Source organism: Pogona vitticeps, chromosome 2 (genome assembly GCF_051106095.1).
Source record: "Pogona vitticeps strain Pit_001003342236 chromosome 2, PviZW2.1, whole genome shotgun sequence".
NCBI classification, from domain to species: domain Eukaryota; kingdom Metazoa; phylum Chordata; class Lepidosauria; order Squamata; family Agamidae; genus Pogona; species Pogona vitticeps.
Window position 1 is genome coordinate 223,537,947 of NC_135784.1, and position 15,905 is coordinate 223,553,851.

At 35.3% G+C, this 15,905-nt stretch overlaps 1 protein-coding gene across 3 annotated transcripts in view; it reads left to right on the forward strand.

Annotated features, from left to right (window-relative positions):
* ZDHHC21 (zDHHC palmitoyltransferase 21) overlaps positions 1–13,716 on the forward strand; it is a 71,891-nt gene extending 58,175 nt beyond the window's left edge. For 2 of the 3 annotated variants that reach the window (XM_020782966.3, XM_078384962.1), the window contains 2 exons: positions 8,633–8,676; positions 9,129–13,716. In XM_020782966.3, coding sequence (XP_020638625.1) covers positions 8,633–8,676; positions 9,129–9,261 — 177 coding nt within the window. In that variant the 3' untranslated portion in view covers positions 9,262–13,716. The remainder of the gene's footprint in view (positions 1–8,632; positions 8,677–9,128) is intronic. The other variant, XM_020782967.3, reaches the window with a different exon arrangement.
* Positions 13,717–15,905: the final 2,189 nt, after the last annotated feature.

Consider the following 15,905-nt stretch of genomic DNA (forward strand, 5'->3'; position numbering starts at 1 on the left):
TTAGTCTTGAGTTTCTTGTTCTCTTCCATTGAAGTCTTGTCTATGAGTTAATCCACAAATGGGAGAAGGAGACAGGAAGGATGCAAATACAGAGGGCAGGCAAGGAAGAAACTCTAACCGGTGCTTTTGTTAACCCTTCCAGAAGGAAAAAAAAAAGCTTGTACTGTTCTGGGAAAAGCTTTATGAAAAGCTGCCTAGAGGATTATGCTGTCAACATTTGCAAGACACATTTGTTCTTGTTGTTTTTGCAGTATCAGACACTGACAAAAATCCAACTGAGAGCTTACACTGGTATATCTCCACTGGTGTGAATCTCTGTTTTGAATTGCCACAGGTTAAATCAGCAAATAGGCTTTTGTTGTTGTATGCTGAATCGTGACTAGTGTATGAGAGCAAGTGACTTGCTTAACTAGTGGCCATTTAGTGCTTAAATTAATGATAGTGGAATACATTAGTGGACATGATGAATGGGTTCCTGGCTATTAACATTAGGAATATTAAATCAGTTTATCTTTCTGGAAAACTAGTGATGAGCCACTGTCACAACCTCTATAAACAGAATAAATAATGCATAATGTAAACTTCAGAGTTTTCAAAACTAGCATTTGTCATAAAAAAATTAATTCTTACCCACCTAATAATGGCTTTCTTGTTAATATTTCTTTTGAAGGTAACACAGAGAATTAAATGGTATACTACCTCTTGAACTCTGTTCAACATGTAATAAAGTCCATTCCATAAAATGATTTTGCTCTCTTTTGTCTCTTGATCGAATTACATTTGTTAGCTTAACAAATGGACACTGTTTCATACTCAAATTAACCGATCACCCAGAAAAAAAGGATTTCCTGCTTAAAAATAGGTAATTAGAGGTGATATTATCTTGTTATTTTCTAAAATGCACATCTAAAAACACTAAGAACAGTATTGTTTCCATTGGCTTTTGAGAATCAGCCTTTTTTTTCTTAATACTACCAGTCACTGCAAACACCATAGAGTTTAATGGCGAAAAAAGTGTTATATTTATTTATTATTTTATCTATTATTTTAATTACACTTCTAGCTGATAACAGAATAGCAACTTTTCAGGAGCATTGAAACACTCTAATGTAGAAGGAACCCAAAACAATTTTGTTAATATGGAATATAATCCAAATATTTACTATCTTCACATTCCTAAAATGCCTTTTGGTTTTACCCCATGTTTAGATGAGACATTTAGAAAACCATATAGTAACTATTTTCACATCAAGAAAATATTCCCTCTTATGTTCTGAAGCTGGTTCTGGCAGCACTCCACAACAACTAGTGACCGCTTGTATTTTTCATTTGCTTTTCTGTTGTTAAGATCCCTTGACCTGTATGTGCCAAATCTCATGCTGCGAAGACAGGCTGGAACACTCTCCAACTGTTACCTCACAGCAATGAAGAACATGAAATGTAATGCATTAGATCCTCAGTTTTAGCAGTTATCCCTTAAACAAGAACTACCATGATAATAGTTTATTTTCACATGCTGATTTTTAAGACAGTTCTTATTCTAAGCTCATCAGTATATTTTCTATCATTCTTCTCTGCTGAATTTTTGTTTGGCATGAACGTAACTCTGTAGGTTCAGCATGCCATTTGTTATTGATACACTTTTCTTAATAAAGTCTAGAAGATTTAATTATCTGAATGAGACTTGTTAAACAGGCATTTAAATTATTGATTATGGGATTTGTAGCACACCAGGAAAAAGTGCCAGAGTGGATATTTAGTAATCACTTAATGATTTCTGTACAATGTGTCTCTTTACTTACCTGAAAATAATGTAGCATTTAGAGTTGTGTCTTTCAGTTTGAATTGGAATTAGGATTGGAGGTAAAATTATTTTGATATTATGTTTTATTATTAGGCTTTGTATGGTCTTTATTTGATGAGCCACTTGTCTGAAGCATTTGATCATTTCTCCCTTAGTGCAAATGGAAAATCCAGATTTCCATTGGCTGTTGGAAGGTAACAGGATAATCACTTAAGCAGTGATCCTCTGATGTCATTGTGGGAGGCTAGTAAAAGCGGATTATCTGTGACCCAGATAAAATAATTAGAAATTACTTGGACACTTACAAATAACTGATCTACTAATCTCATTTCCAAAGTTTAAAAAGTCTGTCTCTCAGCATAACACTACCAGATGTTTTAGTTGAACTGCATCCTTTGAAGAGACTAATCTGAAGCCTAATTTTAAGGATTACCTTTGATTGTTTTTTATTTAAAATTCTAAGCAGAATGTATATTCATTTTCCCATATGTTCTAACAAATGATTAACAGTTAAAGGATTTTTTTAAAAAAATCTTTAACCGTGGCCACAACATATCATTTATTGAAAAATATCAACATAAATATGGCATTATCCAGCTGACAAAGGTTGCCGTTTGCCCTGTTTATAATGTAAAGTGTGGTTTTCCATCTGCTGAAATATTTCCAGATTCATTCACATTGTTTTATTAGGTGTTTTTGCAGTGTCCTTAACTGGATGTGCATTGACATTAGTAATTTGATTAAGGCTGCCTGGGCTCCCTGTTAATTAAATATTTAATCAGCACATGATGCTATGGTGGCACTGTTGAACACTTGAATGGGATGACAGAACAGTTTGTTGACTCAAGGCTGGTTGGAGAAAGGGAAAAAATCAGTGAAAATTGGGACTAAATGTGTGAAGTAATAGGTTAGACCTCGATGTATGCCTGTGGGAAAACGTGGATAGAATCTGACTCTTCTACCCAGTCATGTCCCCACAAGTCCCCTGGGTTTCCTGGGAAAGCTTTGCTAAGGGTTAGGGGACCTGGTTGGATGGAGGAAGCTGCAGTACAGTGAGCTGAGAGAGAAAAAGAGGGTTGTGCGACATCTGACATGTGAGAACATGTGACTGTTGTGAGTAGACAGAAAAATGTCTTCAGCTACTTTTTTTGTGAAGTCCTCCTCCCGCCACAATTACTTTGTGCATAGTTGACCCCATTCGGCAAACCTTGGAGAAATATTAGGGGAAAGTCAGCGCCCACTCCTTTCCATATCATGGGTATTGGGATCTAATGTACAGTGTGAGTGTTATTCCTAGAAATTCTTGCTTTTACTAAATTTCATTTTGGATTAACATTTTCCTTCTATAAATGTAGTACAAATTGATCTTGCTATGTGTGATTTTTTAAAAATAGTTATATATTGTGGGGGTTCATTAGGAGCTGCTCTAAACATAGTAAATTATTTGATGAATTTAATAAATTCACCATTTGATACAAAGAACAGTTCACTCTGTTATGGTTTCTTTGTTACGGCTTTGGAAAGGAAATAGCTATTATGTTGGTGGTTTTTGTTTTTGTTTGTTTGTTTTTTGTTTTTTTTACTTTTGCTAGGTCTGAGGAAGCTGTTTCAGTGTTAAACAAGTGTATGGAGTCAGTAATGGACTGGATGAGGGTAACCATGTTGAAGTTTAATCAGACAAGACAGAGGTGCTCCCAGTCAATTGGAAGGCAGACCAGGGAATAGGGATTCAATTTTGCTGGATGAGGTTACTTTCCCCCTGAAAAATCTGGTTTGCCGATGCTCCTGGATTCATCCGTGAGCTAGGATGCTCAGAACTCAGCCATAGCTAGGAGTCTGTTTGCACAATTAGAGCTGATACCCCAGTTGTGCCCATTTCTGGGAATGGCTGACTCTGCTACAGTGAAACATGGCTTAGTTACATCCTGACTGGATTAGTATGTGGGCCTACTTTTGAAACTTCTCATGGTTCCACCACTTTCAGAGGCCCATCTAGTAGGGACTTCTTGATTGTGCTAAGCCTCTGGAACCCCTTACTAATAGAGGCTAGGTTTGCCCCCTCCCTGCTCTCCTTCTGATGGAAAGTTAAGGCATTTTTATTTAAGCAAGGTTTTGAGAATTAAGAATCTCCTGTTTCTCTATGGATGGGCTTGTTTCTCACTGAAGTTAAATTAGTACTACTATTTTAATGAGTTTTAATTTTAATTGTATTTTAACCATATAACTGAATTTAATTTTGTTTTAATTTTTGTCATTATATTGCATTTTAATCTGCTGTAATGTACCACATTTCATCTCAACAAATATCTTATAATTAAGCAAAAATTTAATCATATGTTTAATCAGATAATCTATTAAATACTGTTCAGATTAGTTTAATAATTAGGGCTTGTTTTTCCCCTAAACATACTGGAAATGTAATCAAAGGCAGTATTAATCCTGATAATTAAGTTTTAGTAGAGCAACAATCAAGATCATAGTGGGATGTCAGTGTTCTTCTAAAGCAATCATTGTCTGAATTTGCATATATTAAACTCAGAACAATTATCTTATGTATGGTTTTCTTTGAGAGTTTGAGATCAGATTGGCCATGTATCGTTAGTCATAATTGAGTTTTTAAACTTAGCTTTTTTTTATTTTAATAACCCTATTCTTCTCTCACCTTTGGGTTTAATTGATTTATTACAAATGTACTAAAATACTACTAGACTACTTTCTGAAGAAAAAAAATACATTATATAAAAATTATATCAACCATTCATTTGTTTGATTTATATCTTGCTGTATTCTGGAGACCTACAGATGTTTAAATTTCTCACCAAAATGAATACACAGCATAGATTAGGAAGATTATATGAGTAATTAAATTTATTTTACACTAAAATAATCCTATAACTTTATGAACTTGGAGTATACCTGTTTCAAAGTGGGGAAATGACATTTGGTTTTAAATGGTGGGTATTTAAACAGGTTGCAGTGGTTTTACATACCATGTTAGTTCAGGAAAAGTGTTCACATATATTAGTTCAATTTCATATGGCTCATATTGTCAGCCAAAACTCTAGTTTTCTTGTGTGTATGGGAACTATATTACACCCATAGAGCTGTCAGAGAAACATTCTCTGTTTCTTTAGAAAATGAGAATCAAAACTATTAATACACTTTCCACAAAGCCTAATCACACAGAAACTGTTGAGATTTTATGGGTAAAATTAAAACTATTTCTGATGGGAATATGCTTATGCAAATACAGTGGTGCCTCGCAAGACGAATGCCTCACAGGATGAAAAAACTGCAAGAAGAATGGTTTTTTCGATCGCTGTGGTGCCTCGCAAGACGGCTTCTTCTATGGTTGTGCTTCGCAAGACTTTTTTTCGAGAGTGATGCCTCACAAGACGAAAAAATTTCATTCATCTTGCAAGGTTCCCATAGGAATGCATTGCATACAGTAATTCTGCTGCACTGGCCGGGGCATTTCTGAAGTATAGTTCTGGGTGTTACATTTTAAGAAGAAAATGGGCAGATAGTTTGGAGCATGTCTACAGAAAGGCAAATAGGATGGTAAAGGATTTGGAAACACGTTGCGTGAGTAACAACTGCAAAAGCTAATTTGCTTTAGCCTAGAAAAGAGATGAAGAGAAAAAGCTGTTGGATGGAAAATGGACTTGTTGAACTAGACTAGAATCAATGGATGGAAATAATAGGGAAGAACATTTTGGTTACGTATCAGGAGAAACTGAAGAGGTGTGTAATACTTGAACAGACTGCCATGAACAGGCTTACCTTTGCCGGAAGTAGTTAGGAAGAGGCTAGAGATGGCATCCTGTCAGGGATACTGTCATTAATGCACTATTTTTTGGGATATTTTTATAGTCTTTTAATATATAGTAATTTTTATTACTTACAGAAGGTGTATTTATTATGGAAGGTGTCTTTCAGTCTTGCCTCTCAAGCTGTGATCTCCTCAGATGTACTGAATTAAGCTGGGTCATTCTAGGTCAGTATTTAGATACAGGAATACTACAGAAAGCTTAAACACCACAGGAAATATTAGTGATTCAGAAAGTGAAACATTTCCTTCTGAGCTTGTAGTGAATCAATCAATACTGTGTTAAGGACTGTTGTCCTGCTGGATAAGCAGGATGTGAGAAATTTGTGTAACACAGGATTTATACCTCTGTACCTTCTTACAGGACCAGAATCTATACACTTGGCCCTATTGGTGTAATTCTTCCCTACATGTTCTCTTTCCGTTTTAGTCAGTTCATGTAATCATTTTTATTTCTTGTTCTGGAGATAAATCAATGTGCTCTGGGTTCTACATAAGAACATGGGAAAGCAAATTTTTTCATAGGGCATCAAATGTTCTTGACATGAGCAGAAGACATTTTTGTGTATGAATGAAGAGTCTTCTAGTTTGTTACTCCCATGCATCCTTCCTGCCTTGATGCTAAATGTATGCATGCTCAGCAGTGTTCCCTAGCTGTCAGGAGTAGCTGTAGTTGGATGGATAGGTGAAATACAAGAGTTAGAGAGAGAATCTAGGATCTGATTCCCGTTTAATTCATGTATTCAATTAAAAAAATTTGATACTGGGTAGTTGTACTAATTTAATCCTTTAGATTAAAAGAATGTATTCTCCAAAGTGTGTGGGAAAATATTGTATTGGAAAATCTCTAAACTTGACTTAAATGCAAATAATTCTTATCACAGCTACATAAAGAATCCCTTGATGGAATGGTTTCATAAATATGAGAGACAAAGACTATTCTATGACGTCCTTAGGCTGTCCTACAGTAAATTCACTGAAAGCAGTGGTAGTTAAATTAGTTGTTACTAACAACCATTCAGTTCAGTGGGTCTGTTCTAAAAAAAGACAAACATTCAGTTATGTATGATACATTTAGTTCATAATTGACAGAGCAGCCTTGACAGTTCATGGCATCCCTGATGAACTGTCGAGGAGGGAATGAAAGACACATGTACATAACTTTTATGCTTCATGTAAAGGTTACTAAAATAATAACAACCACGTCTACAGTGGTTTTTTATTTTTCCTTTCCCTCTCAAATGCACTCACATGGATATTAAAAGAAAAGATGAATGGAAACATTTGGTTACACTAAGATTCAGCCTGTTTTAGAAAGCTAAACAACCCCTGCATTTCCATTCCCACTCCCCCATATTTAGAAAATATTTTCCATTTTACATGTGAGATTCCCAAATGATTCTTCATTACAAATAACTGGGAACACCTTTGATTGAGGGGAATTGTTAAGGAAGAGATTAAAATCTGCCATCCATCATTTGTGATGCAGGCAGACATGGATGAGTGACACTAGTGTTAGGAAAGGGAATTTTAATCCTTTTACCTTTATATTATTTGCTTCATTTTTGACTGTAGTACCTCCCTGAAAACTAATTCCAACATTTATCTCATTGTTGTAAGTCTGTTGCAAGATACTTTGGTTTCTCTGAAGTTCTTTTTCGCCTTACAAAAGTAAAGAAGTTCACTTCCAATTCAATATGTATTTCAGATTCATCCATCTGCCTGGTAGGAATAGCTTGAGGAAGTGGAGAGGGGGACACAGACTTGCTTCATGAGTGTAGTTGCCACCACTATTCCTATTTCTGTTCCATTGCTATTTAAAATAGCAATGTAATGTTTTCTCTCTCTCTGTCTATCTTGCTACGTTATTTAACTGAGGTTTTTGAGTTTTCTTTCTGTCAGATATTTAATCTCAGCTCAGGCTACATGAAATACAGGCATTACCAGAATAAGGAAGAGGTTTTATTGTTCTAGTTTTCTACAATTTTAAAGATCTGAATTAACAGAAGAGATAAATAATGTATCATATTGCATTGAATCCAGATTTATCTGTGTTTAACACAGATTCATTGGCCAAAATCTTGCTGGTTGGTTTTCACATGCACATGCTAAATGTTTGTAACTGACTGTGGTGAATTGCCACTAAGTAAGGAGGCACCAGTAGCAACACAGTAATGTAGCTGGCACTTCGTTAGGGGCAATTTGCAGAGGTAGGTTACATAATTAACTTATGTACCTGTAAATCAACAACAGGATTCTGGCAGTTGAAATTAATTGGAGCAGTAATTCCTCACTGATCTTAAAACTAATTGGTTTCAAGGGGATTACTCTAAATATGACTAGGGCTGGACCAAACCCAATGTAATGTAATTGCAATACAGTTATTAATTTGTTTTTAAAATTTGAGGTACTGTTTTCCTTCCTTTTTTAAAAAAAAACCACTCTAATTTATCCCCAGCAGAAACCAAAGAAGATTATTGTGAAATCATATTGCACTAATATCACTTTAATTGTTTACCAGAATATCCATCCTGTTTGCTCCTGAAACTCAGGGACGATTATGTAGCATAGCTTCTACAAAAGTGTGAGGAAAACTCGCTAAATTTATTTTTGTACTTAATGATAGCACTTTGTTGAATAAATGGCAGCTATTCATAATTTCATACAGTGTATACATAAAAAGTTATAGTTGCCTATCTGAGCAGACAACCCATGTTTAAATGCAAAAGCATTTTGTTCCTTTTTGCTTGGTAAATAGGTTGCAGAAAAATATTTTAAAATTTATTTAGAAGAATTGCAGCCTTTGTTACAGAAAAATCTTTTTGTTACAACTGTCATTATAACATAGATATATCTGTTAACTCTCTTATTACTGTCAGGTTATTAAGTTGTGTGCATTTTATTCAGTTGTATGCTCTTCATGTATCTACACTGACAATAAGGAAATCTTATTTTATCACAAGAGGGAGCATTGAATTATTTATTTTTCTTCCTAACAGGATACTACAAGTATAGAAAAATTGGCAAACTGTTGTGAAGAAGTGTAAGTATCATTTTGATATTCTCATGCTGAATGGGAAGTTGTATAGTTAAAAGCTGAATATGTGTGAGACATTAAGGTACTAAGGAAAGCTTTGCATGACTTGTTCAACCTTTTAATACAGAAGAATGTAAGATTATTCTTTCCTTTCCATAGCCATCAAAACTATATTTTCAAAGATTATAGCAAGAGTTTTGTTTTGTTGGCAAACACTGTGTTGACCACAAGAATCATCTTAGTTCTACGAATTCCTTTGGCTGATACAGATGCAGTTTGTACTTGTTATAGTTAAGTCTCAGCTGCATGCTGTAGTGAAAGAAAATCAGTGCTTGTCGTGGCTGGGATTGCAATTCATCAGAGTCAAGTAATGGATCCCCAGCCAACTTGTATTGTTCTAGTTGACTGAAGTGCACCATGGGAGTGCTGTCTTTCACTAATAATGCTGTTGTCTTTAGATCGAAACCTCGAAAGCCGTGGCAGCAGACCTTCTCTGAAGTTTTTGGCACTCGCTGGAAGATCCTGTGGTTTATTCCTTTCAGGCAAAGACAACCACTGCGAGTTCCCTACCACTTTGCCAATCATGTCTAAACAGATGGATGGTGGGCACAGATGGGTCCTCCATGCTGGAAGTGTGTTGCAGGTTTTGTGATAATAGAACTATGACAGCCCTCAAGTCAATTAAAATCTACCCACCAATCTTAGATGTCATAATGTGCCCTAGGCTTTATTTTAATAATAATGATCTTGTTTCTGTTTTGGGATTAATATACATTCCTCTGTTTACTTTTAAAGTGTACTTCCTTTCAGATTGGCTTTCTAGATGAAACACTTTTAGTATTTGATGTTAATATTGAATATAATGATTGATGTACAAATGTTATATTATTTTGTTTTGATACCAAACTGTACAATTATGTGTTTTGATAGAAACTCTGTTGTTTTATCAGACCAACAGGTTTGAAAAGAGTCTTGCCTGCCTTGATTTTTTATTGTTGTTATCAGTAACACTCACTGGATTATATGGAAGGACCCTTCCTTATCTTGTTAATCTGGTTTGAAGTTCACAATGCCTTCTTTTATTAATTATGTATGATATTAAGTAGCTTATTACCAGAAAATGGCATTTTAAAGGATTGTGGGGTTTTTTAAAAGCAAAGTTGTGTTCAGTGTTTTCGGCTTTATAAACACATTGTTCTAGTGGAAAATAAGAGGAAAAGGTATTGTTATAAAAAGTTAATTTCCTCTTCTTTGTCAATGCAATAAGTTTCATTTTAGAAATGCATACAGGGTGGGGTGAGGAGAGATACCTTATACTATGATTCAACCAAAGTGAAGCATCTCTTAGATCTATTGGTTTCAGTGGGAGGTTCAATCACTTGCTCAGCCAGCTCCAAAGGGGAAACCATGTTAGTCTGTTACACCAAAAACAACAAAGGGAATTGTGACACCATAAAGGCAAATCTGATAGTAATGGTGAAAACTTTCATGGACTTAAACAGGTACACACTTGTTCAGGATTAAGTGTTGTTGTACTCAACGTCCCTTGCATAGATATGCATAGGATAATTCTAAGTGCTTAATTTTGCAGGGTTGTATTTATCTTCATTAATCACTATAATGTATCTGGTATAAACATCTAAATACTGTGTTGTTGCTACAATAATACTACCTGTTTTGTATAGTCACTTTAGAATCATTTAGAATTTAAATTTCACATGTTCATAGATTGGATAATACATGTGGGAGACATATTAAAAATAGTATTAATATAGTATAGATGTTAAAGATAAACATTACCTACTGTGTATAATATTCTAATTTAGTCAGTTCAATGGCTTTTAAAAAGTGAGATGAAGCAAAATGCTCATATGACAAGATTAAAAGTACTCTATGGTGGTTATAATTTAGATAAATTACTAGTCAGTAGCATGAATTCTTCCAACCGTTAACAGGATAAATTTGTGTTAAAGGGATACTTGCTGTCAAAAGACTTATTCAGAGCATTATCAGCATGATGTAACTTGTGATCTACTTTTGTGAGTCACTGTGTGAAAAAAGTTCATAGAATCAAAAGGTAGTATCACAGTTGTGGTATAACCCCAGTGCTGGCACTGGAACATCTATTTACAGTACATTGCGGTGCTGGTGCTTGGCAGTGCCACAGCTGATGAGATTAAGAATAGGTAGAAAAAAGTGTGATGTTCAAACACAGTTAAGCAAATTTTAATATGAAAGCATTAATCATATAATTGCTTTTATATCATATAATATGAAAGCAATTTAAAATTAGTAGTAAAATGTATCACCAAACCATTAAAAGCCATTTCGTAAAAGCAGCCAGTTATGGTCAGAGCCGTTTGGAAGACCCAGGCTGCAGAAGGCTGTCATAGATTTCCTTAGTACATGCAATCAAATACTAGTGAGGAAGTGCAGGATTCCTTCAGCACCTGTCCTTGTGATGTATCCTATATGCATAGAAGAGCTGTATGCCCAGACATGTGTTAATTGTGAGACATCTGGCTAAGGATGAGTGGAACTTTATGAGTATGTCTAAGCCACTTGATTCTTTTGAACTCGTAATGTCTGACATATGCAGTTGTTGTTGGTGTTATGTACTATTAAGTTGCTTCTGATGACCCTTCTGGGGTTTTCAATGTATGTGAGATGTTCAAGGAGTGGTTTACAGTTTTCTATCCCCGGTGAGTTTCCTTGGCCAAGTGAGAGATTTGAATCCATGTTTCCTGAATTTTAGTCCAACATTCCATCCACTGGCCATTTAGATTTGGGCCTAAGTTAATTATCATGCTTCTGCAGCCAGTCTTATATCTCTAATGTTCCATTCATCTGGGTTTGCATTTCAGGTTTTACACTCCAGTAGTCTGCAGCCTTGTGATACTAGAATGTAACTGTTGCACATGGATAAGATCGCATAAAGTGTGAATATGAATGACAGATGTTTGATTTTAACTTCCTTCCTTCCATATGAAAACAGAATCAATTATTCAAAACTATATCTGACAAATGTTTAACAGGGTTGTGAAATGTTTGAATTATGTCTTTTTCCAAAGTAGTCCCAGACATTGAGTACATGGAGTTACAGTGCAGATAAGGGAGAGGTTAGTTGTCATCTCAAACTTACTACTTATTTCCTCTCCTAAATATTGGATTTTTCTGACCCTTCTGATTATGTAATCACCCAGAATCCTACTAGGATTTTACCCTGGAGTAAGTGAAATCACATAAGCTGCAGTGATGGCAATTTAACAAAATTCTGGTTACAAGTCTGTGGTGCAAGGCTAGTCACACAACTGACACCTTATTAATTAGTTTCAATGTATTTGATTTCACTTACTCCAGGGTAAAATCCCAGTAGGATTCTGGCACTGTCTTCATAATGACTGCACAGGATGACAACTACAGTTAATGTGGCTCAACCATTTTCACTCTGAGAACTTCTGTACTCAGTGTACCATTGATAGAATCTGTTAGGAAACCTTAAACAATTACTGTATTTTTCCATTTATAAGACACCATTGTTTATAAGACACACACCCATTTCTAACCCCAAAATTAAGAAAACTTAGCTTTGAGTATTCAGCCTCTGGGCTCAGAACGCTCTGACGTTAGTAATCCCTGTTGTATCTGAGCCTACAGGCTCCACCTCCAACGAGGTGTGTTCCATTTGGTTTGTTCAGCATCAGCTGGCATCAGTTCCATTAGGCTTATATTGGAGGAAGCTGAATGTCCTGACTGTAGGAAGCTAAGCCTCGTGACTGAAGGAACTCTGTTTACAGAGACAAGGAATGGGCCGTTTTGTTCTCCCTGTATTATCAGCTTACTCCCATGTAAAAAACTCCCCTCAATTTTTAGTGTAATGATTTTAGGAAAAATTATCATCTTATACACGGAAAAATATAGTAATAGACTTGTTCCCTGCAATTGAGATGATGATCATGATGATCTTAAAACTGCAAAGCTGGAAGGTGCCCATTGGATCAAGTCCAGCCCCTGTCAAGGAGGCACAGCGGGGAATTGAATTCCCAGTGTCTGGCTCTGCAGCCAGAGATCTAAACCACTGAGCTATCCAGCAGGATGATGGAGATGCTTGTCTTCCAAAAGTCACAAAAGCCATCAGAATTTTTGGATGCAGTAACTGGTCATTTTCATTTAAGGAACTGTGCTCATGATAACCTTCCCACTAAGATTGCTTGAGAACAAGCTCCTGTAACTTGACTTAAGATATTTGTCAATCAGTCAGAAAAGCTGCAGTATGTTAACTGCTGATATTTATTCTGAAAGTCAAATCAGTGAGAAAACAAAAAACACTTGAAGCTAAAAATATATGCAAACTGTTACTGCTTTCTGTTTAATTCTGTATTGCATCCTATTGCTTGAGGTGAGATGAGCAAACCTTATTAATATGTGATTTTTATCTCTCTTCCAAAGTATAAATCTAAGGTTACTTTGAATGCATCACTCAGATGAGTGTAGTTTCTCTAAAAGTTGTCACATCCTAGATGAGTTTTAGAGATCTGTCTTTGTCTTGTTCTCAAAGTGCCCTCTCTTGGTAGACTTGTGCAATTACATTGACATCAAATGAAAGTGCCATTCCAACTTGAGAAAAGAAGAATTAGGGCATTTTTATGCATTATCTCTCCAGGAACAAGTATTGATAGTTATATTAGAAAAAGTGCTTAGATGGTGGCATAAAAGAGGGTCAGAAAAATATCTGTATTAACCAGAAATGACAAATCTGTTCCTTTGTATCTAGCAACAAACATGCTCATTTTGACATTTAGACATTTTTTCTTTCTGATATGAGTATTAATACTCCTGCCTGGAAAAGGAAGATGTATTAGGTATCTATATTGGTAATACATGCACTTAAGTGCTACAGCCTTCAGATGTAGGACAAAAGTCCCAAATAAATGTCTAATAAAGCAAGGTTTTGTACATTTTTGAAGTAGTAAATACTGTCAATTCTGTTACCTTTTCCTTGCAAACCTGCTAAATATTTTAATTTAAATTGATTAATTTGGAAAATATTGGCCACAATCCTGTTAGTGTTCCCATAAGCCTAGTGTTCTGTTAATTGTAACTAATTAATGAGATGTTGGGGCATGGCATCTTGTCAGTTACCCACAATTAGCTGTGGCAAGTCCTTAAGTGAATGCCTTTAGAATTCTTGTCATCGTAGGTTTTAAAATATCTGTACTTCTGAATATAAAATGTTTGTTTAGATTGTTCATTGAAATGCACAGAAACTGTCAATTTAAGGACCCTGACATTATCTTCTTTTCATATTGCTGGATACTGTGGATTCGCCTCATAATAATTAAAAGCCAGATTTAAATCACAGGAAGTGCTTTTGCTGCTAGAGTTGAAAGTTATTAAGATAATTATTTGAGAGATTAGTTGGAACTAAATATGTTTTAATATGACTAGGACAGCTGCTTAATTTTTTACCCTATTTTGCATCTGTGTTATTTATTTTATAATCTTTTAATTTTTTGCTGTCTGATTTACATTGTGGTTTACAGCTCCATGATGTACATGTAATTATCAATTGTCATTGAGGTAGGGGTTTTTTGGAAGTATTTGAGATACAGCCTCTAAATCATTGATATGTATTCTAGGTAGAATTGTTTGTTTGTCTCTTTTTATTGATTAAGAAACTGTTTTAATGCCTTTGCTTTTTATTTCATCTTAATAGCTTATGCCAATTGTCAGCAGTACTGCTTTCTTGCTGATACATTCTGTAATTTTAACTGTTCTCTTTTTAGGCAATATGCTTACAAAATACTAAATATCAACCAACATCTATGTATGTTAAAATTTTCACTGTTCAGATTTGGATTGACTTGCATTGGGCAGGATGCTAAAATACGTAGCTGGTGTAACCATTCCCCAGCTGAGTGAGAGCAGCTTATGAGTGAGACAAGACATGGGAATGGCTAAAACTCCACGTTTACACTGTACACGTGTATTAGCGGCTCCTACCTATATTTCAAAGGGGTGGAGTGCAAGTGGAGACTCCATACCATGCTTTTCTCATGCCCTTCACAGGCCCTTGTGTTAACATCATTATGTCAGTGTGAGCAGATGCAAACAGAACTTGTCGGTATATTTTAGAGTGATTTGGGTAGGTACCCTCTCCCTTATACACTGCATTATATTCAAATTTATAACTGCAAAATTAAGATGAAGTTGGTATGAATGAAATTGCAAGATTGCACAGAGTTAAACTGTATGTAGAAAAGGCTTTGGCTTTCTTAAACCCATTATATCTTTAACATGATCAACACATTTGTGTGCAGTTGCATATAGAAATAGCATATCAGCCATGAAATGTTTTGATCTTCTGAGCTTACTAATCAGTCTTATGTTATAAGAAACAGTGTATGCACTCAGGTAAAGTCTGTCTTTATGGCCATGTTTCTATACACATTCCCATGATACAGTGGGCATCTCACTTGTAAAGTTAAGAATCTGCAGCTTGACTTTTACCAAAGAATTCACAACTTGTTTTTATCAGCTTGGGAGCCTTATACTTCAGCATGCACAGCTTTTGAAAACTGGATTTGTTATATCAATGCGTATGTTAAATATATTTCCATCTGTATACCTTGTGAGCATGATTAGTTTTCACAGTGTATTTCTTAGAACTTTTTAAATTGTTCAAGCTGCTGTAGCAGTACTTGTGCCACTGCCATGGATGCATAATGCACTACCTGGGAATGGCTGGCAGAGCTGTATTAGCTGTGCCCCTTTTCTCAAAACACCACATAACCTCTCTTACTCTTGAAAGGCAGCTGATTAGGTTAAAGTCTGGTTCCAGGATATGAGTAAGATGTCCGCTCTCACTTGTCCCTGTTTTTGAATTTCGTGCAGTTTGGTCTGTTGGCCAAAGCTTTATTATTAGAAGCTGTTGTGGACCACTGGATTAGGAAGATAGTTCTAATCCAAACGTGAGCAATGAATTTATACCTGGGAATTTACCCAGTAATTTAAAAAAGTTATTTGGTTAACATCTGTTGACATTCAGTTAACAGTATTTCTGCAATTCTTAGTCAAACAGAAAGATTCAGAAACAAATTAATATGGCAGAAAATAATTGATTGCTGAAAATATATACTTAAGAATTGCAAGTGCTTTTGATAATGTAATGGATGAAGCTAATTCTTTTCATGTAATAAAAGCAAGTAAATGGGATGATATAAACCAGGCATATT